The sequence below is a fragment of the Phaethon aethereus genome, assembly GCF_964289735.1.
Source record: "Phaethon aethereus genome assembly, chromosome: 3".
In the NCBI taxonomy this organism is placed as follows: Eukaryota; Metazoa; Chordata; class Aves; order Phaethontiformes; family Phaethontidae; genus Phaethon; species Phaethon aethereus.
Window position 1 is genome coordinate 120,055,771 of NC_138576.1, and position 23,566 is coordinate 120,079,336.

Genomic DNA, 23,566 nt, shown 5'->3' on the forward strand with positions numbered 1-23,566 from the left:
TTTTCCTTATTTTTTTCTTCTTTTTTTTTTTTTTTTTTTTGGGTGAGCGCGCTCGAAAATTAACATTTGAGGTGTCCTGCGCGGTGGGAGCACACGCAGCGGATCATCATCAGTCATTCACCACCTTGACAACCTCGCCTGTGATTGACAGCCGGAGTGGCAAAAAGCCATGAGACTTGGTAGTTGGGTTTGAGGGGCACTTTAAAAAAAAAAAAAAAAAGAGAGAGAAAAAAAAAAAACTGATTTGGGGAAAGGATATTTGCTTTCGCCCCGCTGCTGTCTTGGAAACGAGAGGGGGAGAGTAAGAGAGAGAGACAGGGAGAGAGGAAAGAAAGAAAGAAAAAAGAAGGAAGGAAGGAAGGAGGGAGAGTTGATTTTTTTTTTTCCTTCTAATGTTTTTTTTCCTTCTTTTTTAATGCTGAGTTACCGTATCGCTTCGCTGAGATCCAGCAAGCCGAAGATTTTACTCGATTGCTTTCATTGCTGGCGACGCTAAGGGATTTTTGCATTTTTTGGGGGGGTGAGGGGGGGGGAACTTCGCGTTTCTTTCTTTTCACACTGGCCTTAAAGAGGATATATTAGAAGTTGAAGTAGGAAGGGAGCAAGCAGGCCGATGGCGCAAAGGGTACGTATTAAAAAAAAAAAATGGATTTCAAATGTGAAATAATATTGAAACGTGGCTGACAGAGACGCTGCGAAAAAAAGTTTCTTTTTTTTTTTTTTTTTTTTTTTGCCTCCTCTTCGGAGCAGGGGCACAAAGCGGTGTCCCGGAGCGGGAGGATTTATCAGCGTTAGACTTAAAACCTGTATATATTGATATTTTCTTGATTCTTTTACTCCCCATCCCGGATCTCTCACGGAAAAGGCAAGCTTTCTATACATTAATGACATGCAGGCATGTAAGTGAATATGTCCGAGCCTCTGTATTTGTTGGTTTTGTAGCTCTAGTCCTACCAATGTCTTTTTTAAAGTCACCAGTGCTTGAAATATTTGAATGTGTGCATGTCTCTGAGCGTTTTGCTGTGTTAGTGGTGATATACCGCTTCACTTTCAGAAGATAACTTCTAGCTGGGAGTAAGCACAACTTTTTTTTTTTCTTTTTTTCCTCCTTTTTTCTATATTCAGTCACAAAAGATGCAGTGCAATGAGGAAAAAATACCCTCTTTTAAAAAGAAAGTCACTTTAATTTGAATTGGAGGTTAACAGCATGCACTGCCATGTGTATTGTTGTTTCTGTTTTGGATGCGATCTTCTTTTTTTTTTCCAACTCCCTCCTAAATTGAAGTTTTGTGAAGGGAAAAAAAAAATAAATAAAGCAGCCGGAATCGGGCGAGCAGGGATTTGGGGAAGGGGAAAAGCCCTGGAAAGAAGTTTTCTTGCCTAATTTGCCCGCCGCCCCTCCGAGTGCTGGTTGGGAAGGAAAGTTCCTTTGCTGACAACTTGCCTTTTGCTCTTTCGGTCCAAGCAAGTGTCAGGGATCTTTAAAAGTGTTTATTCACACCTTCGCTTTTAATAGATGAAAAGTGGCCGTTTCCCCCGCTGCCTGGAAACCGCGTTCGCTTTCGCTCCTTAATCTTTAACAAAGAAAACCCTTTTTTTAGGAAAAAAAAAAAAAAAAAGAGAGACAGAGAAAAAGCCCATTCCCAAAATCCCGAGAGCCCGGGCAAACGTTTCCAGCCTTTCGGCTTTAAAAGTGCTTTCGCGTGGAATTGCTGGAAACCCCCAAAATAGCTCTTTCCCCCCCCAGCTTCTTTTCTTTTTTCCTTTCCGCCGCGGTGGAGCTTCCCGCATCCCGGCGGGGCCAGGTACCTGGCTGCTGTCAGCGGGACAAGTTTAGCGGAGGGGAGGCTCGGGCTTCGCCCCCCGCCGCCATTCACTGAGGGGCGCTTGGGGGCTTTGGGGATGGCGGGGGGGGTGTTTTATGATGATGATTATTATTATTATTTTGATGATGATGATGATTGTTCTTTCTCCTCCGCTCCGGACTCGGAGGACCCCGGAGCGGAGCAGCCCAGCCCCGCTGCCCCCCCGGGGCGGGCGGGGGGAGGAGGGGGCACCGACGGAGCCCGGGCGCACCCCGGGGAGGGGGGGAAGCGGATTCTCCCCCGGGCGGAGGGACACACGCGGGACGACGAGGGCCACGGGACGAGGGGAGCGGGGCTGCTGCCTCTCCCCCACCCCCTCCTGACGCCTGCCTGCTCTCTCTGCCCCACAGTACGACGAGCTGCCCCACTACGGCGGCATGGAGGGGGTGGGCATCCCCACCACCATGTACGGGGACCCCCACGGCGCGCGCCCCATGCAGCCCGTCCACCACCTCAACCACGGGCCGCCGCTCCACTCGCACCAGTACCCCCACGCCGCCCACGCCAACGCCATGCCCCCCGCCATGGGCGCCTCCGTCAACGACGCCCTCAAGAGAGATAAAGATGCCATCTACGGGTAGGTAGCGCGCAAGGCTCCGCGCAACCTGCGCGGGGATGCGGCCGGAGAGGGGACGGGTGCGGGCCGGGCTGCGCGGCCCCTGCGCGGGATGGGGAAGGGCGGGCTGCGGAGTGCTGCGCGGAAAAGGGCCCCAGTCTGAATTTTTTTGTAGTAGTATTTTCTTTGAAGGGGGTGGGAGAGAGGGGGCTCGGCGTCCCCCCCTGGCGCGGGGGGCCGCGGGAAAGAGGGGCTGGAGCTTGCTGGAGGGGCGGCAGGCATCCCCGCGGGGAGGAGGCAGAGGAGGAGGAGGAGGAGGAAGAGGAAGAAAATAATATTCCCAGGGCGCAACCTGCGCCGGGCGGTAGATCTCTGCGCGGAGCTCAGGAGCAGGGAGAGTTTGGAGCGCGTCGCCCAACTTCCCGCCTTGTTGGTCGCTCCTTGCGCTGTGAAGGAGAAAACTCGAGAGTTGCTTCTCTCAACTCTCTTCCCCCCCCCCTCCTTTTTTTGTTTTACTTTTAATATTTTAAACTTTTTATCCGGCAGCATTGAATGCTTCTCAATGCGGCGACTTGCAGAGCAGTTTCTAGGCCGTTGCGATGGGAGCTGATGGGTTACGCTGGGCGGCAGATGCTTTTAAAATGAATCTGCCCGTCTTGAGTTTGAAGGGAAGTTTAAGAGCCTTTTAGAATCACTCTCCAAACAGTGAGGAGGAGAAGGGGGATTTAAAAAAAAAAAAAATAAAAACAAAACAAATGAAAAAAAAAACCACAACCCCAAACCAAACAGAAAATCCCGTCGTTCGGTTTCTGTTATCGGTTTATCAGAAATCTGTAGGGTTGGTTTAAACTCAGTGGTGTACGGTACCCGAGGAAAAAAAAAAAAAAAAGAAAGTATGAAGCCCTGGGGAAAAAAAAATGAACTCCGTGTTATAAATATACATATATACGTGTGTGTGTGTGCCCACGCTTATTTATTTATTTAAATTATTAAACGGCCGGGGGAGCCAGATGCAGACGCAGCCTTTCTCCCGGGGAGGCTTTTAAAGCCGGGAGAACCCGAAAGCACCTGGTTCCCCCCGCGGGTCGGGACTGCGGGGCTCCGCGGGGGCGGAGGGGCAGGCCGGGGCGGCGGGCAGCGGGCAGGCGGCCCGGCTGGCCAGCGCCTGCCGGTGGGTCGGCTTGTTTGGCGCTGGGTGTTGGGGTGGTGGGTGGGTTTAGGGGCTTTTTCTTTTTTTTTTTAATTTTTGGATGGGGGTTGTTTCTTTTTCTGTTTTTTCCTGTTTGGGGTTTGGTTTTTTTCCCCCCCCTTTGCTCCCAGCACGTCCTCCCGCAGAAAATGGGAATTAAAAGCATGAAAGGCAGAAGTGTATATCCAGAGATTTCAATTTATTATTATTACTGTTATTATTATTATTTTCATCAAGACAAGGAAAGTTAATTCAAAATGGCTGCTGGAACCGGCTTGGGTTTTATTCTTAGCTTGTCCTAAGGTTGTATGAGCCATATCTGCGGCCAGACACCGGCGGGGAGATGCGGGGCTCCCGGCTGGCCGGCTGCGGGAGGGGGCCGGGGGTCAGCGGGGGGTGCCGGAGCCCCCTCCCCACGCACGCTGCTGCGGGACTAACTATTGTTGTGTTTGGTTTTGTTTTCTTTTTTTTTTCTTTGTTTCGTTATGATATTTTCTTTTTTAATTTCCCCTCTGTGTGTGTGACTATTGTATTTTCTTTCAGACACCCCCTGTTCCCTCTTTTAGCACTGATTTTTGAGAAATGTGAATTAGCTACATGCACACCCAGGGAGCCCGGGGTAGCGGGAGGCGATGTTTGCTCCTCTGAGTCTTTCAATGAAGACATAGCAGTGTTCGCCAAACAGGTCAGCAAAACCGGGTTGAAACAGTAAAAGAAAAAAAAAAAAAGAGGAAAAAAAAAATCGTAACGAGAAAAACAAGTCTCTGTTGAGATAAAGATGCGCGTTTCCCCCTCCCCCCTCTCTTACTGCAAGAGGCCAAAAAAAAAACCCCAACCAAAACAAAACACACCAGAAAAAAATAAAAATATATATATATATCGGGAAATCTCGGCATTTACCACCCCCCTAAAGAAATTAATTGCTGGGAGCAATTGTGTGTGCCCGGCCCGGAGCTTCGCTGCGCGGCTGCGGGAGCCGGGCTGGGGCTCTGCCTGGGAAGCTCCGTAGGTATTTTTCGGTGTATTTGATTCACTTGTTCAAGTGTTTGGCTGATGTACTAAATCCAGCAGTCAGGGCTTTGCACGAAAGGTTACATAATGGACCCGACAGTGTAATGAAGCAAGAAATAATAACGTCTGCTGCTTCTGCTTCCATATTTCAACTCTTTTTTATTATTTGTTTTTTTTTTCCCCCCTTTCCTCCCCTTTCTTGTATTTAGATCCGAGCAGAGAAACCCCTCTTTTCCTCTAATCCTGAACTGGATAACTTGGTAAGAGTTAACAAGACTTCTTCCTCTCCCCACCCCCACTCCGCCACCCTCCCTTCCCTTCCCATTTATTTTATTTATTTATTTTTTTTAAACTTCTATGTCTTCTGGAGAGGTGGTTTGGTGGTGCTAAATTGAAAATTTCTCACGTGGATCTTTTTTTTTTTTAAAAAAAAAAAGGATGATGATGATTTTTCTTAATTACAAGTAAATACCGTGCGGTAATTGCGTGGAAGTAAAAAAAAAAAAAAAAATCCCATAAGGATATAGGTAAAGAAAGCCCCATCCAAAGGCGAGCTCGCCTGCCCAAGAGGAGCGTGGATTTACCCATGCTGTAGCCAGCCCCTCCACGCACCTTTTAAGCAGCTCGATGGGAAACATAGAGGATTTCTGTGGCTGGGGATGCACCATTCGCTATCTCACCGAAAATGAGGTCTTTTCTCTCTTTTTTTTTTTTTTTCCCTTAAAGTATAAACAAATATTTTGCCTCTGCTGTAGGAGTCTTGCTCCTGCTTTCGCAAAGCGAGGAGCCAGCCATGGTGTTTAGAGGTGGTTGGGTTTTTTTTAAAGAAATGTTTATGATCCGTATAATTTAGCTGCTTCATTGCAGCAGGGATATTTTTTTTTTGGTTAACTCTAGATCGCTTCTCGTTAAACAGCGCACAAAGCCACCGCTATTAAGTTTTAGTGTTATTGCCATAAATCAAAACAACTTTTTATTTACTACTAGAGAAAAGTCAAGCTACAAAGTGCGGCAGGGGTGGCTGTGGGAAATATCCTGAAATCCAGGAATGAGATAAATACTGGTGTTGTTTGTATCTTTGCAGATGATTCAAGCCATACAAGTATTAAGGTTTCATCTGTTGGAATTAGAGAAGGTAATTTTTGTCTCTCTCTCTCTTTCTTCCTCCTCTGTTTCAGTACTGCTGAAGTTCAGGCTTCTGGTAAATTTGCATAAATGTCTTTCTTTCTGGTAATTAGTGTCAAGACCAATCTTTGCGTCCATTTCTCTTCGCAGTTTAATTACAATTTCAGCCTCTAAAACCGGGCTCTCAAACGCCCAGGCCTTGTGTTCATTGTAATACTTTGCTGGCTTTGTATAAATAGTTGCAGTTCTGTGGTGCCGCAGATGAGACTTGAAATGGTTGGTTCAGCCAAGCCCCTGAAACTGTGATTTATTTTTTAAAAATATATTTTTTTTTTCTTGGTGGTGGTGGGGAAGAGACTTTGGTTGCAGTTAGCTGGAATGGGGATTTTTTTTTTTTTTTTTTTTTTTAAGAGCCATCTGCAGGTCAGGCTCAGGGCACGGATTGTCCTGTAACATTTTGCAGAGACAAAGCAGAGTTGATAGTTGTGTCTGTCTCTTGTTCCTGGGAATATTGTACACCTCCGAGCAGAAGAAAGAGATTGCAGCCTAAATGCAGGGTTGTGGGTTTTTTTTTTTTTGCTGGCTATTTTAGAAATCTTAGGAGGGAGAATGCTAATTTCTAAGAAGGCGGTGTCATCCGAGCTCACGTTAAATTGGAAGTGCGCTCTGGTTTCCTGAGGATTTTTTACGTGTCATTGATAGCTGGCCTAGAAGAGAATTCCCTTTCTCCTAAAAATAAACATTTTGAGAGGTTTTTAAATAGTTGAAAAGTTTCTTGGGAGCCTCAGCCACTTTAGCTAACCATAACTGGCAGGTTGTTCTCGCTTTACCCAAAATGTGTTAAAAATCTGCCCATTAATAGAGGCGGCTCAGGTACGAGTCTATCGGAGCAACTGACTGGGGATTTCAGGGCATGGATGCCTGTAATGTATTTCAGCCCAGTGCATTGGGATTTATTTTTAAATCCTTTTTTTTTTTCCCCGTCCTCATACCCCTTTGTAAAGGGTTTATGATGAAATAACTGGATGAAATTAAATAGTTTACCTTAAATGTCACCCATGCAGGTCACCTCTCTAATGGCCACAGCTCCGGGAGCAGATGAATTTAACACGGGTGTTGAATATGTTGTAGCCTGTGAATCATCTTGTCACTGTCAATTTTCTGGGATATCTCTATTTTGCGAGAAAAGAAAGTTATTCCTAATTCTGGATGCGTCTAGAGGTCTCGGGGGGATAATTGCAGTGTGTTTCCCCTATTTAGGACTTTTGATGTCACAGGGGTGAAGGGGGGAGACTGGTTGCACTTGTCAGTTTTACTTATGTATTCCTGATTATATTTTCTTCCCCCCCTCCTTCTTTTTTCTTTTTCCTCTTTTTTTCTTTTTTTTTTTTTTAACCTCTGTCATAATGTAGGTACACGAATTATGTGACAATTTCTGCCACCGGTATATTAGCTGTTTGAAAGGAAAAATGCCTATCGATTTGGTCATAGACGATAGAGAGGGCGGATCAAAATCGGACAGTGAAGACATAACAAGATCAGCAAATCTAACAGATCAGGTATGATCTCGCCAACGCCGCACACGCTGAAATTTGTATGCAGATCGCTTGCTGGGTCACTACGCCTCCTTTTATTATTTGCATATGATTAAGTCCCTTTTAGATAAATTTCCATCGAAATGAAAATTTTTGAATAATGTGGCTATTATTGCTTCATTAAGGCTTGCTCCCGGATTCGACCTGGCGAGATGAGCTTGTAAAAGCATTGCCTGCAAACTCGACCTGTTTCTTGTCGCTTTTAATTTTTGTCTTTATTTTATTTACCCTTTACAATACTAGGAGTGGTATCCGTGAATCGCTGGCTTCTTGGTGGCTTAGGAAAGGAAGGGCTGGAGTTGTTTACCAAAATAATACTAAAATCCGAGATAGGTGGTCCGGGGAAGAGAGAGAGGGTTTGAAATCTAGCAAATACTGGCTATTTTCTTCCCGTCTCTACGGTTCATTAGTCCGTCTTGTCAGTTTTCCTTGGCCGAACGCTTTTAGACTTCAGTGAACATTGCTTTGTGCACGCCTGCCTGCTGCAAACGCGCCCATTTTATTTTACTTAATAGAGGGGGGAAAAAAAGAGGAGGAGGAAATAAAACTGGACCCAGGTTTTAAATTATTTTCCCTGATCTTTCAAGTTTTCGACCCCTCTCTTTAAAAAAAAGAAGATAACAATAAAATAAATCTAACCCCCCCAAACCAAGCCAGCAAAGCCTTGCGTGGCTTTGACGGTGTCCAGGTTTTGTCTGGGATGGTTCAAACCTTTAATGCCGGCTGCAGCCGCTGTGGGAAACAGGGATGACTTGGGAAAGCTGGCTTCCCCCTCTCCTCGCTGGGCTTAGGCTGGGATTAGCCTTGCCTTTTAATGGGAGCGTTTGGGGCTAATTCAGGAGGTGCCCAGCGCTAAATTAAGCTCCTAGATGATGGAAGTGGCTGAGATTTGGCTTTTTTCCCCCCCCCCCCCCTTCTTTCTTTTGAGGTGGGTGAAACTGCGGGGTTCTCCCGGTCGGCTTTCTCTTCCCTCAACCGAGGGGCAGCAGCGCTTTGGCTGCGGGAGAGGGGACCCTGAACACACACACGCACAGATACCATAAAAAAAAAAAATAATAATCCCGGACTAAAAAACCCCAAGTTATTTCTTCTTTATGATCAGCTTCGTGAATAGAGTCTTAGGAGCAACCCGCTCCGGGGGTTCCCTTCGGCTGGAGCAAGGCGCAGCCAAGCAGGCGGGAGTTTCCTCCGCCGCTTTGCCGTTGTCCCCGGCACCGTCAGCCCGGCGTTATTTTAGAGATTCCCGGCGGGAAGGTGCGTGGCATTGCGGCGTGGGCAGTACCTGCGGTATCCTCTCCTGGCTGTCGGGCTGCCGGTGGTGCCGTGAGAGGGGGAGGCAGGCTCGGAGGCAGGCGTAGACTTTTTTTTTTTTTTTTTTTAAAAAAAAGAGCTTTACGCGCGTATATATGGGGGTTTGGTGGGGTTGGGATTTTGTGGGTTTTGGTTTTTTTTTTTTATCATCCAATTTTACTGAGACAGGGAAAAACTTGGCGGGGAGGGCGGTGCGGCGGGGAGGGGCCCGGCGGGCCGAGGAAGGAAGGAGGATGCTCCGGGGGGACCGGGGAAGGAGGATGCTCCGGGGGGGACCGGCGGCCCCGCGCAGCGCCTTAAAGCGAGGGCAGCCCTACAGCGCGGGTCGGGCTGAGGGAAGCTGGGCTCGCTGCCGTTGAATAAAAATTGTAATCCAACAAGTCTAACTAGAAAATGGGTTTCTAAAAGCTCTGGAGTGTTGGGTACATAAAGCTATTTGAGCAAATTACAAGAATCGCTCAGGGGCACGAATGAAATCAACACTTTAATTGCCTCCAAAATGAAGATTTATACCCCATTTTCCCAACGAATCATTATTTTATTAGAGTGAAAGCTAAAGAAATGAAGCGATAGTTTGGGGGTTGTCGAGGGGAGGGGGTCGGGCCGGGTCGTCTGTGTGTCTCTGTGTTCCCCCCCCCCCCCTTTTTTTTTTTTTCGCCAGGAGCGCGGACATTGCGCGCCCGGCGCCGGCCCCTCTTCCGCTGCGCGGGGCTCAGCCCCGGCGCCTCCGGCATCCGCGGAGCTGCGCGGGGAGCGGGACTTTGCTTTCCCCGTCGAAGGGGGAAAAGGCGCAAAAATGCGCTTTTCTCCGCTCTTTCCCCACCCCCATCCTCCCCCCCGGATAAAAACCCGCGGAGGGCGGGCGGGCGGCGCAAGGGGCGCCGCGGAGGTTGCGCGGGGGGTGGGGTGGTTTACCGGGGGATGCGCGGCCGCCCGCGCCCCCGCTGAACTCCGGTGCCAAGTCCGGCCCCGGCGAGGCCGGCAGTATCTGGGCCCTAATGGTTAAATAATAAGGTGTTGAGTGCTTGTCGCTGGGGCGGCTAATTAGGATGTCCCTCCGCGGTGCGCGTTTATGGCTGCGCGGCCCTCGGCAGCGCGGGTGCGCAGGGCCGGGCGGCGGCAGAGCGGGGCCGGGTGCCCGGCCCTCGGCCTGCGCGCCGCGGTGCTTCTGAGAGTAGTAAAAGAGTAAGTATGTAAAAGCTTTTATTACGGATTTAATTACATTTTCTTACATTGTGGTAGTAAAGGTTACAGTTAGCAGTTTTGGTTGTGGTGGTTTGGTTTTGTTTTTTTTTAACTTACTGGTTTCCCCTTATTTATTTTTTCCTTATAGGCCCCTCAGTGCCAGTGCCTTTAAGTCCGTCCGTCTGTCCCCCCGGTTAATGGAAAGCAATGACACTAATGCTAGATTTTGCAGAGTAAAGCCCCATAACACTAACCATTGTTCAGTGATTTAACCAGCTCAGTGGCAATAGGTCACTAAAATAGCATCCTTCTCCCACGGGCACGACCCCACTGCCTGCCAGGGTGGGACCTGCAGAATTCTTGTTTACCATTACGGCTCCAGAAGTACAAGGCAGGAGTTGGGTATTTGGGTTTTTTCGTTTTGGGGGGTTTTTTTTCCCTCTCTTGTTTTGTGTTTTTTTTTTTTTTTTTTTTTTTTTCCTGGGGATAATTGAACTCGAGATCTACCAGGCCCCGAGACTTTAAAAACCCTAACTGAAGCATTGAACCCATCCTCAAAGTTTCAAAATAAACCTTTTTTTAATCATTAGCTTTTCAAACATTTGCATGTTTAAATTTTCAAATGTTTGTCGGAGCCCGGAAAGATTTAAAACACAGCTGTTGCGTGATGCGGCTGGGAAAACTCTCTCCGACTGAAAAAAAATCCAAAACCCCAAAGACTGTCTGTAGTCAGATAGCAGAAATCCAGCTTCTTAGGTAAGCCTAAACTGTTACCATGGGGCTGTTTTCTTGAAGCTACATCACCTTGGCACCCAGGTGCCCTAGTGTGAACTGTAAAATTCCCCTACAAGAGCGCGTCTACAGAAAGCCTTTGGAAAGCCCTTTAAGGAAAACATGGTATAAAGCAGGCACCGCATTCAAATAAAGTGCATTAGCAGCACAAGATAGATTTTATAGGGACAAAGCAGTATTTTCTCATGGAAAATAAACTTGTTGGACAAATCCACAGTAGTATTACTTGACAAAGATTATAATTTAATAGTGCACGAGCCAATTACGTGCGCAGAAACTTTTAAAGGCAAATCGGCAACCAGCCAAATTCCTATAGGGACTAGGAGGGAAATGATCAAAAAATGAACATGAAATAAGACTTCCTGTAAGAAGGTCCATAATTCAACATTATTTGACTCCACTGTCAGGGAAATTGTTGAAGGATAGTAAACTGGTACTAGAGTCTCAGTCATTTTTGTTAGAGTCTTAAATGTTTGCAACTGCGGCGTTTTAGATGGCCTTTCTTGGGTGATAGTATATCATATATATATATGCATATAATAAAGCAACTCTTCTATTTATGTTGCAATAGATAATTTTTTTTAATGCGCGCAGTTGCAGAGTTCCTCTAAACAAAATGCGGATAGACAGCAGCTTTTTTTAAAACGGAAGAGTTACTTAAAATGTGGCCTTTACAAAGAAGGAATCATAAACTGGAACGCAATATATAGCATATCTGAAGGTGGAGGGGTTGTTTAGGGCATCGACCGGTTATGACTAGACTAGCTTCCCCAAATACTTCAAACGTATTAGCTGTACCTTGCAGCCAGTGCCTTGGGGAAAAAAAAATTACTGAGAGATACTATTTTACTTGGGGCTTTCTTCACAGATATTTTCAAACCACATATGGTTTTTAGTGGGGGGAGCTAAGAATATTGCTGCCTTCAGTATATGTATTCCCACGTTGGAGGAACAGGCATCAAAATAATGGATGTGGTGCAGAGGGTGCAAGGTAGAATTCATTTCTGCATAATGAAAGAGTTACAGCGAAGCAGGACTCTGAGGAGGACCAATAAAATAATGTTTAAAAGACTCAAAATTTAATTTTCTTCCTCTGACTTTATGCCAACTTGAGCCAGTGAATCCTTTTCTGTTCGTTTTTGGGTAATTTTTTTTTTTTTGGTGATATTTAGGAGCTGTTACCATGCCCAAGGTTGGCAGACTATTTAAGGTAAAGATAGAACATGTTAATTGATATTCTGGACCTGTTATCATCTGAAACACTGTGGCTGAAATTGTATTAGCAAAAGAAGGGTTTCTTTGCTCTCAATTTCTTTAAGCAAGTAAATACATTGTTAAGTAGGTATGAGACTGGATATATTTTCTTTAATGTACGGTTTCAATTCAAGAATCTTTGCTGGTTTGGGGTATTTTTTTGTTTGTTTTCTTTAAATCATTCAAGAGCCCAAAGGTAGCCATCCCTACAGCAGGGTGTAGTATTTGCTGCCTGCCTTAAGTTGCATGCTCAGCCCTAACTTCTGTGTAAAGTTTTGCCAAACTGAAGTTACCTTTTTTTGCAAAGAATAGTTTCATTTCCTGATTTTCTGCATCCTTTTCCATGTCAAACCCTGACAGAGCTGCTTTTAAACCCCAGGTAACCCTGGAACTTCGTCCTAAACGTTTCTGAGCGTATCCCAAGGTGTTCCTGTAAGCGGGAGCTCGCGGCGCCTTTGCGGTGCATGTTGTTATTGTTGGGGCAACTTGGAGGTTTGGAAGGAAGCTGTGAAAAAACTGAGTTTTACCTTAAGTTTAGGCTTTATGGCTGAGGGTTTGTGTCTTCCCTGGCTGCTCGTCTGCAGGGAGCGACAAAGCGGGTGGGCTCTGCACGCGGAAGGGTCGCTGCAGCCCGCAGTGGGCACTGGTAGCACTTAAAAAAATCAGACGATACCGCACTCCATCAAAACGACTAAGCGTAGGTTGTGCTGATAAACGCCGCTTTAAAAAGCAGCGAAAATCCGGCACAGCTTCTTTAAATTAGAGAATCTCATTTTTGCTGTTGTTTTGCATTTCTGCGCTTGGGATTTTTCTGGTCACATGAGCGTGCCGTTAGGAGCTATCTTGTGTAATCTAAACAGATCTAAGAAAATAAAGAGGAGGGTTGTTTCGAACTGGCCATTAAAATTTTTGAAGGGTTCTGGAATCGTTTCCCAGCGGGGGTTGTGCGGGAGAAGGAGAAGCCGGGGCGCGCTGCGGTGTCACCTTGTGTCCTCGGCGTGCTGCCTCCCTCTCCTGATGCTCGGCTGCTCGGAGCGGGCTTTGCCTCGCGCGGCAAATTTGGAAATAAGTGTTTATATTTGGGTGTTTTCCCCACAGTCGCAGCGATATTTGGCGAGGGTAACTCTAACAGAGCGCGCGTTTTGCGCTTTGCCTTGCTTGAGCCTATTTCTGTCCCTGATGAACAGCCCCGTATTCAACCCACCGCCGATATTCTGTAACGCGACTTACAACTTGCCGGCAGTTGGTTCCGCTCTTCTTTGGCGGGCTCAGCAAAGTGGTTGCCTTTTCCTTTTTACTACCCTCGAAAGGGGGGAAAAAAAGAGATGTAACCCAGCCTCGGAGCGTAGGTGAGAGCAGAATCTCCGCAGGCCGGTGTCCTTGGGACCCCCCCGCTTTTTTTTTTTTTTTTTTTTTTAATTTAGGTGAGATCCCTGGAAAGCTTCAGCCCCTCTGCGGCGGTGGTGGGGGTCTGGTCTCCGTTAGCGAGGGGGCTGCTGGCACGGGGGATCCCCGTCACCTCCGCAGGCTCGACACGTCGAGTTGCCTCGCCGGTTGTTGCCGTTGCGGTTTCATTTATTTATTTTGGGGCGTATATATCAGAGAGGCGAAGAGCGACGTGGAGATTTCAGGCTTAGGTGGGTCGTTGTGTGTACCAAAGGCGATAGTGCGGGTGGTGAGCTGTTTCTGGGGGTCAGTGGATTTTGGAAAAGGGAGTTTGAGATTCATCGGTAGATACCTGGGCAAATGTAGAAAATTAAAACATTGGCAAGGTGAATTTAAAAAAAAAATCTTGAGTTTGTCCTGAAATCAAAGGGGCCTGTTTGCAATTAAAAAAAAAAAAATAAGGAAGAGATTTAAAAGTTACAGTACAGAGACTGCCATTTCCTTGCTAACTTGCGGGGCATGGGGAAGGTAGGATGGAAAGGAATGGATTTGCGCCCAAATTTGGCCGTTCTTACTTTTGCCAGCGGCGGCACAGGCTGCTGAAAGTCATGGTAGCTTCTTGTTTGGCAAGTGGCTTCTTGTTTTGCAAGTGTCTTCAACTCCAGGCCAGGCGCCCCGTTGAAGAAACGTGGTTTGTTTTGTTTTTTTTTTTTTGCTCCCACCCCTCCCCGTTGGAGGTTATACGTTAGTCATCCATGAGTTTTGGGGATCAATAAAGGGATAACTGTGAAAGGCAATGGCCCATAACGCGCGGGGAGGGAGATGGGTTGATCTAATGGTTCCCGCCTGGCCTCAAAACTCGATGAATCTCTGGGTTTGTCCACACAAGGACACTCAGGAGAGGTAAGACAAATTGATTGGGTGTAAAATTAAAGTGCATTAGTTAAAGTGCATTGCACTATTGTGTGGATGCTCTCATTCAGAAGTAAAGTGGCCTTAGTTCACTTTAGCCTAATCCCCTTTGGAGTAGGCCACTTTTCTTTTGAATGAGAACATCCACATTAACTTTTAGTTAATTCGCCTTTCCCGAGCGTCCTGGTGGCCTCGTGCCCGCCGCTCCGGAGAGGTTTGGCCGGCCGGGCGCGGGCTCCCCGCGAGCTTTAGGTAAGCTTTTCGTCAGGCATATTCATCTCCGCAGCGGCACTTAACCACTGGCATTCGTCATCGCCCCGGCCGGGGCTGCAGGGCGCCGGCGGGCTCTGCACCCTCCTCTCGCTCCCGCAGCTCAAGAGCGATACTGTTTTTAACGCTGCCTGGGGGGGAAAAAAAAAAAATCAGAAAGCTTTACGGTGCCAGGGATTTGGGGCTGGGTTGGGCCGAGGTGGCACGGACAAGGGCTCTGCCGCGCCGTGAGGCAGAGGGAGAGCTGCCCGCGCCCCTCCCGGGGGGGCTGCGGCTTGGGGGTCGCATTTCCCGAGTGAATATGGCATTCGGCTCCCCCCCGGTATCGGTCCTCCTCCCGGTAACCTGAGTGTTTTATTTCGCGGCGGTGGTTTGCCGTCCTGACGCGCTCCCTGCGTAGGTAGCTTCTCCTGCGTCCGCTGATAAGCCAGTTTTTAAGGACCGTGAGGAAATCTAGCTTAATGCTGGTATTTCCAACCGTAAAACCAGGGATTGAAAATTAACTTGTGGGAGAACTAATTTACCTGGCGAAAAAAATAACGGTAAGATAGTTTTGGAAGCTGCTTTATATTCTTGCTTGGAGTTCACTGAGCTCGAGTTTTTTGTTAGAGGTATTTTCAGGTGTCTTCTAGAGCTTATAAGCAACCCATTTATTTACTTTTGACTGGCTAAACCGTGTGTGCAAATGCTGTGCCGTGTCACGCTCCTGCCGTTGCCCATTCCATTCATAATAAAATTTACAAGGCTTCTTGCATTAGTAAGCAATTTGCTATTGGAGCCTTTCCTAGAAATACAGAATTCTATTTCACCATAGTATTGTCTTTCCTCTTCAATCAGGGCCGAGGTGAGCTATTTTCTCAAGGACTCTCCAGGCGTCCGCATGATATTCCCACTTGTGCAGATGATCTCCAAAACTGCATTACTTACTCCTCCGTCCTGAAGGGCCATCACAGTAAATTAAAATTCTCTTATTGGCGTCACCGGGCTTTGAATTTGGCCAGCTAATTTTATTTGCCGTTTGGCTTTTTCTTTTTTTTTTTTTAATGTAAAGCAAATACGCATCCAGACCCTCTTTGCTGAAATAAACAGGCCAACAATAAGAGGGGTAATTCTTCATTTGCTTAAAAGAACTGCCCGTTTTAACTTCAGAAATACTGACCAAGAGCAAAGCAACAGCTGATGCCATCACAGGCAGCGTACTGTATTCAAACAGCTGTACAAAATGAAAAGCTGCGGTGTTAATCCTGCCATTCACAGTTTATTTAAGTTTTTCAAGCTTCTCTCATATGGGCATGGCATCAATGCCTAATTATGCCTCCATTAGGGTTACTGGGCCCTTAATACAGAAAATTATTGTCTTTAAAATTTGGAAGGCTGCATCGATGTAATCTAAGATTCTTGCAGCTGGCACATGTTCAGGGAATGCAAACTTACCTTGTGATTTTCTTTTCATTCATTTGGTCTTCAGGTTTTGGTCTGGTTTTGTTGTTACCGAGAAGGTCAGATCATGGCTGGCATTTTTAACGCCAGCTTTAAATAGCTCCATTTAAGGCTGTGTAGCTCTCAGGGAGAGAGGGGAAGAGCAGATTAAAAACTCCACGGCCTCGTCCGTCCCGTTCGCTGGGATGCAGGGCTACGGCTGTCTGTGCAGAGCGAAACGGCGGAAAAGGACGCCCTAAAGCCTGGCACACGAGGAGTTCTGTCTCGCCGCCGTTTCGCCCTGCCCTGAACCAGAGCAAGCTCTGTGGGCGCAAGCTGCGCTTTATCCGTGGACACGAAAGTCTTGAGCCCTCGCTTGGCTGTCCCCGTCTTGCCCATCGCCTTGGGGTGGGGTGTACAGAGGTGTCTCTGGTCTCAGGTGGGGTGTCACCTGTTCGCTAACGCTCGGCAGCAACCCCGGGCGCGTGCTCTCGCGTGCACGGTGACTGCTTGTCGAGACTGGGCTTAATGCAGTGACCTAAGTATTAACCACGGCTAGCCCTTTGCTGGAAACCCATCCGGAAGGACGTGGATGCTGTAGACTCAGTAGGTGGCACTTCGGTTTTAGGCTTCGGCCAACGCAGAAGACCCCTGTGCTCCTTGGGGTGCAGGCACAGGGGTGTGCCATGCCACGGTGGCCTTGGCCCCCCCAGCTCCTCCACTCGCCTTTTGTCATGAGGAGAGTGTCCCTGTGGTTTGTAATTTATAAAATTTCTCTTGCGTGGTGTTGGGCAGTGTTACGGGGCCGCAGGTCCCTTGCATGCCGGGCGCGGCGGTGCTTCGGCGATGGGTGCAGCCGTGTCACCGCGAGGTCATCTGAAGTCACACCTCGGCGCTCTCCTTCGCGCCTGCTCACGCAGGCTTTTTGGGCAGCGCCTGACACGAACAGGGGCTCTGCGGCTGAGCCCCTGCGCTGGGCATCACCGTGGCAGGAGGGTGACGGTGAGGGGGAAGAGAAGCCTTTCAAGCACGCCGGCGAGCCGGCAGCGGGCAGCTTGCCCGTGCTGCCCGCTGGGACGCTCGGGAAGAGGGGCCCAGAGCACGCTGCCCACACGCACCGGAGGCAGCGTGGCGGCCGTGCTCGAGCCGCTCCCTCCTTTGCCCCTCTCTGCCTGGTGGATTTTGCAGCTGTGTTACCCCGGGAGGCTCCTGGCCCTCCTCCCTGTTGAGCAAACCAGTTTTACCAGCGTGGCGTCCACCTCCTGGGGGAGCGTCGCTGTGCTTTTCCCATGTCCACGAGGCCCATCGCGCTGCCTGGTGGCACAGTTTTGTAGCAAAAGCATGGTATGTACGACGGAGTCTTGCTACGTTCGGATAACCCCTGTGAGGGATTTCTTTTTTTTTTTTTTAATTATTATTTTCCTTGAAGTCAGAGTGAAGGTACGCACACGATTAGTATGTGCAGGGAGGATTAATTTTGTTCTTAAATGGACGCGTGCGTGTGTCGAGCCGGGGTTTGGTCCACAGTGACGAGTGTCTGAGAGATGCTTTGGGTGGTACGGCGATGCTGGATGGGCAGGGGTGGGGAACGCCGCTCCGCTGACGGCACGAGGCAGGAGGGGAGATGCGGGTGCTCTTCCCAGGTCCGTCGCTGAGGTCTTGAGGCGAGGCGATTAGTTCCTCGTGAGCTGTGGTTGTCTGCTCCTACCTTTTCATCAGGTAGGGTTGGTACCTTAATTTGTATGTCGTGTAGTGATAGCAAGGCATAGGAGACATATGAGAATAAGAAGTGATATGTTCAAGGAATTAATTATTCCAATATTATGTTAAAGGAGTTAATTAGTCCAACATTAATTATTCCAACTGTTCCATAGTTTAAAGAAAACAGCGTAAAGAAAGCAAAACGTGTCTGTTTGGTGTCGGAGGAAACACTGTGCTGAATTGAAAGGCTGACGGTGGAAGTTGCTTTTGGTGGCTCTGTGCTTTGGTTTTGGCCCATTCTGCTCTCTTCTGTGTAATCACCACTTTCAAAACGTGTTTAAAGGAGGGAGGGGATAAACTTAAACTCTGGAGGGAGTAAGGAGCGATGCCGCCAGTAACTTCTGCGGAAGGAGCTGAGCTGCGGGGTTGACTGGAAGCGCTTGCGGGGCGGTGGCTGGCCTGCCCGTCCCACGGCACGGGTCCGCGTGGGGCCGTGCCGTGAGTCCTGCGCTGCTACAAGCCCCGCTGGGCACTCCAAAACCTCCCTGGGAGGCACAGCGAGGCCACACAGACCTCTCAGCCCAGCTTTTTCGGGCGACTGATGGCCAGCTACGCTTCCAAGCCATCCCTCAATGAGCGGGTGGAGGCATTTGGGGAGCCGCGGCAGCCTCAGCCTGGCGATCCGCCCCTGGAGCTCGCCCTCCTCCGGCTGCCGCGGCCCGGGCTCCGTGTGTTTTGTGGCCGCCGGCGCGCGGGGCCGGGCCGCTCGGCCCCTTCTGCCTGGCTGCAGATTCAGCGTGTTGTGAAACGGTAGAAAGTGGAGGAGGCTGATCGGCGGAAGGGTTTGGCCACGAGCGTTGGAAAATGTGAATCACGGGGATTCCAGTTTTAAGCCTTCTGGAGATAACGGGCGGCACGTACCGGAGTGCGTGACTTGCAGAGGGCCTTAAAAAACGAGGTGGCGCCCTCGAGGTGACGCAGACGCCTTTATGACCAGGAACACGCACCCGCTCCGACGGAAAGGTGTAGCTGGAGCGACGCTAACGCTGCTGCCGTTTGGTTTTGGCGTCGAACGACGCTGCGAAGGCGAGCGGGCCCTTGAATCCGGGTAACAATGCGCCGTCGTCAAAATAACGCTGGCTCCGAATGGCGCCTGTTGTCAGTTAGCCAAAAAGACCGTTTGATAGTTGTGACATACGCTCGGCGTTTTTGATCGCGACGGAGCTGAAATGCAGTATGGCTGTTGCAGAGCGAGGGCTGTGGCTTGTGCCTTCCCTCCCCAGGAAACCCCGGTTGGGCCGACGGGATGCTGGAAGTCGGCGTTTAAGTGCGTGTTAAAAAAAAAAAAAAAAAAAGAAATTGGCAGCGGGTGCCCCAACGGGTTAACTTTGTCTTCCCGAAAGATACCACCCCCAAAAATCTGTGAGGGGAATGCTTGGAGATGCGGGTTTTGCTGTAAGCAAACCCTCGCCGTTCGCCTGAGCCCAGATGTTCAGGGTGAAGCGCAGATCTCTCCGAAAGACCGAGTCCCGCCGAGGCTGCCTGCTGGGCCCCTGGGAGGGGAGAAGGGAGAGGGGTGGGAGAGGTTGAGGGCTTCCTCTCACTCCAAACCTGCCCGGGAAGGTCAGGCTCAGGACCTCAGCCAGCCAGTTGGGCCTGGGCGCCTGGCAGATCCCCTTCTAAATGACTTTTAACACATAAACACTATAAAAGGAAGGGACGGCGGACGCTCATTTTCTGGTGAAATGGCGAGGCGTTTTTCCTGTTTACACCTTTGGAGGAATCATTACATGAGATATTGAACAGGACACTCTTATTTGTCTCTGAAGGCCTTTTTCCCAGTCTAGAAAGATGCTGAAAACATTCTAGTCCTATTAAATTCAGCATGAACCGAAGAGGACTAACACACCCCGAGACCTTGGACGCCAGCCTTCAGGAGGTAGCGGTGTCGTTTGGGGCTGACTTTGTGCGTGTTTCTGCACGATATTAGACTTAAAATCCACGTGGAGCTGTGATTTTATCTACCCTGACCACCACGCTGTGTTTCCTTGTGTCGAGAAAGGGACAGGGATTAACGCTAGCTAGCGATACGGCCCTTATCAAAGGGAGGAGACAGGTTTACAATGCGGGGTTGCACTCCATAGAAAGTACCGGTCAGTGTTTGTTACGTGGGAGAAAAAAACCCCTGCATCGCCGTCAGCTGGCTCGGGTAACCTGGCTGGGCAGGCGGTGTTCACTGTTGAGCTGAGATAAAAAAAATGAGGAATGGACTAAGGTCAATCAAATGGAAGGCACACTGTGATTGAGACCGTTGCTGCTCAGGCTTTGTGGGTGTCCATCGTGGCCTCCACGTGCAGCGACCACCAATGCAAGAAGCAAAACCTGAGGTCTAACTGCCCCCAAAAACTTTGATTTTGCTATTGCCAGAGGTGTTTTTGGGTGGCTCCGGAGTCCTCTCTGAGAGAGAAAGTCCGGCTGTCCACCACAGAGGGACTTTGGAGATGGTTCCCCAAGCACAGCAGGTTTGATTTCGGGATGGGGACAAGGTGGTGGGACTGTGCTTCTGGCAGAACGCAGCCCAGGCTGGGGGGTCCCCGCGTAGCTGTGAACACGCGCACCCCCGTGTGCGCACAAACACGCACAAGTGGTTGGTTTGGTTTTTTTTTTTCAAAAGCCTTGCCCCTGCAGAACTGACAGGGCTTTGGTGCCTCCTGGAAGAGAAGAGCTGTGGTTTTTCCCCTTCCTTTTTGTCTTTTATGTCCCACCCAGTCTGATGATCTCCATTTCGTTCTCCTTTATTTTTTGTGGTTTATGCTCGCTGCTTCCAATTACTCTTTTTTCCTTTGGAAAGCGCTATCGCCCTGTCCTTTTGCGCTCATGTTTTCTTTTCCATTCAGCCTGTTCAGGACTCTCAGACCCCTTCCTTTCCTCTCCCCGCCCTACCCCCTTCTCCTCCGTGCTCTGAGGGTTCGGAGGGGATGGGAAGTTAGAGGTACCTCTGCAGGTACGCAGCCGGTGTCGTGCTGGTCACAGAGAAGGTGTTGGCTCCTTCTCCGAACCTGGGTGGGTTCAGCAACGAATCGTGACAGCAGGGCTAATGGAGAGAACTAGGGCTGTTTGGTGGGTGTTGGTTTGATGCTCTTCGCACTGTGCAATGTTAGTTGTGCCTCTGGCCCCTTCCGGTGAAATCCTGGTCTGGTGAAAACCGGTGGCAAAAGTCCTGTTCCCGGTTTTCCATCCTCTGTGCTATTTGCATTGATACCTGCTCTCATTTCCTTTTGCCTATTTGTCTCGGAAGCCGTCCTGTGTTTCATGCGTAAAGACAGCTTACATCTTATTTTTCCTATGCGGCTGCGAAGCGTCAGAGTCCTACCCTCATTTCAAAGAAGGGGAAACTAAAGATGGAAAGCTTACGACTTTTGTGGGGCTAGGAAGGGAAATCCAGGTCAGAGCCGAGGCTTCCACGCAGAATTTCTTCTGCTTTTCAGTTCGGCGGGCCCTGCCACCTCTAACGCTGCAAAGGTTTCCATCTGCGCAAGAGTCGACCTCGCTGTACTGCTTAGTTGCAGGCGGAGTTATCGCCTGTCTGTCATTTCAACGACCTTATTTCTGTAGACTCGGAGCACCTCTCTTCAATCCGAACCTGATATTTGTGCCTTTGTTGGCTTTCTGTTAAAAATAATTCGCCTCTGAATCAAAGTTGCATGAAGCAGGTTACGAAGAGTCATTGGCAGTAAAAAGAGTCTATTTTGCGGCATTTTTAGGTTCCTGCACGTATCATTTTTTCTGACTCCCTTGGTTTTGGTTGTATTGCACATGGTGCTCCCACATGGCTTTGGCAGGCTGGGAGGTAGGACTGCTGGCTGGGAGCCTCGGTTAGCCCCCAAGGAGCTGTTCAAGATGGCAAAGCCATCAGCGGGTCCTCTCAGGAAATCAAGGTAGTCATGACCATGGATTCCGTGGTCCCCAGAGCTTGACAGAGATTGGAATAAACCAATGTATGTGTGTGGAATCTAGGAAATACATGGCATTCTATTTTTAAAATTATCAAAGTATGTTTTTAGTCCTGCTTACCAATTTGTATTTTTCAAGGTTTTTTTCCCCATTAAGAGCGAATTCAAAAACTTTCTTTTATGCTGGATGGGAAACAGGCTACCTGAGGATTATTATTGGCCATGCCCTCCAGAAGTGGATTGGGATAAGGCTTGTGGGTTGCAAAGACCAGGTCTGTCCATCATGCAGCTCTAGCTTCAGCATCGGTACTATGGATTATACACTTAAGGTATTGAGCAGCCATATTGAATGTTTTGCCCAGGTGAGGTTGGGGACATCAGTATGGCCAACAACCAGAAGGATAAATTATGCAAAAAATAAATCCTTGCTGAACAGATGGGTTAAGTTTGTAGGAGGTGGATGCAATGACTTTATGAAGCAGCCCCCTTCTCGTTTCGAGCGCCTGTAGCGAGCACGAGTATTTCCCAACATGGTGGGTCACTACCCTCGAGAGGATTGGGGGAAGGTTTTTAAAAGGGAGGAGTTAAGAAAAATCTGAAGAACATTTCAAATGTAACACATTACTTTTTTTCCTAATGAATAAGTATTTAATTTAGGAAAAGAAAATAAGATAGAACTTCAGAAGGAAAACAATAAGCCCAAATTATGTTGACAAATTGCTGGCAGCAGCTCAGTTCCTCCAGGGCGAGGGGATGAATGATTATACCTGCAGCCAATTCTCTTGTAGCCTGAAGGAGCGGAGGTTCGTCCAACAGCTAAAGGAATTAGCTGTTCCCCGTCTCCAGTTGTTACACAAACACAAATGAGCCCACAAGAGGGCTGTGCTCGCAAAACTTTTGAGAAGATATATAGCAAAAGATGCTGAGTACAATTTTTATCATCTGTAACAGAAAGTGTTTTAATTATGTACTTATGGTCAAACCTTTCGTTGTTTGGCCAGGACCTCTTTTTTTTTTTGCCCTTTCACATGCTTGGTGCCCAAAAAAACCCCATTTTATTATTTAAAATAAACAGAAGGAGAGGGTTTCCCCCCGCCCCGCATATTAATGTTAACTTGACTCAAAGCCCAGCTGTTGTCGGATTGCAGTAATAAGTGTACGTAATGTTATTTATATTGACTCTCCAATTTAGCCATTAACCAGATAATTTTGTCTGTAGCTTTCTTATTTATTAAGGCTTGATGTTCACCATGACACGAGTCAATAACTGCTTTGGAGGCCTCATCAAACGGGGTCCTCCCTTTGATGGGGTCGTTGCATCGGTACCTGCTGGGGCTCGTGCTTCTCAGCCCAGCACGTCCCCCAGGTGATTGAAGCACCTGCTCATGGGCATGGGAGGCAATTGGTGCTTCTGGGATTATTTAAATACACAAACATTTTTGTGGTTTCTTTCACTTTTCCCTTTTCTTCTTTTTCTTCTTTTTTTCCCCTGCTTGTATCAGAGTACTCAACAAGCTTCAGAACCAAAACGAAAGTCAGGAAATGTATTTTGAATGCCATGGGATCCCTTGTAGAAGGTCTTTTGCCCTTAATGTAGTGCAGCATTTAGGGCACCTGAATCCTCTTTTATTTTAAATCAGTCATGCGACCATGACTCGAATCAGTCACCAGCCGGACCATGGTTTTGGCACTAGAAACTATTGACCAACAAGAAAAGCAGTGGTGCAAAACTGGTTTAAATCATGGGAACTTACAGCCCAGCCTTGAAATCCTGAAATGATTTTGCTGGTGTATTCTCGATTTTGTTTGTGTGTTCTTGATTTTGGAAAGATTTGGGCTGAAAGTTTCAGTTGAATGTTGGGGCAGGGGTGAGCTTGGAAGAGAAAGGTAAAAGCTACTAAAAAAGGGATTATCAGTGAGTCCCAGTTCATGCCGCAGCGTCCGTTCTCAGCTAAATGGTGACTAATGTATAAGCCCAAGTCATAATGGGCCATTATCCTTATTTATACACTATTGTCACAACCACGTGGCTGAGACCCTCC

The 23,566-nt window shown here is 48.3% G+C and overlaps 1 protein-coding gene across 2 annotated transcripts in view; it reads left to right on the top strand.

Moving 5' to 3' along the window:
• Window positions 1-664: 664 nt before the first annotated feature.
• Window positions 665-23,566, top strand: part of MEIS1 (Meis homeobox 1) — a gene marked incomplete at its 3' end in the record, with an annotated part of 107,471 nt that continues 84,569 nt past the window's right edge. Inside the window, exons 1-6 of one of the 2 annotated variants that reach the window (XM_081998182.1) lie at window positions 665-899; window positions 2,216-2,442; window positions 4,154-4,295; window positions 4,831-4,881; window positions 5,706-5,756; window positions 7,159-7,305. In XM_081998182.1, the coding sequence (XP_081854308.1) occupies window positions 885-899; window positions 2,216-2,442; window positions 4,154-4,295; window positions 4,831-4,881; window positions 5,706-5,756; window positions 7,159-7,305 (633 nt within the window). In that variant the 5' untranslated portion in view covers window positions 665-884. Of the gene's footprint in view, window positions 900-2,215; window positions 2,443-4,153; window positions 4,296-4,830; window positions 4,882-5,705; window positions 5,757-7,158; window positions 7,306-23,566 lie in introns of those variants that run through there. The other variant, XM_081998183.1, reaches the window with a different exon arrangement.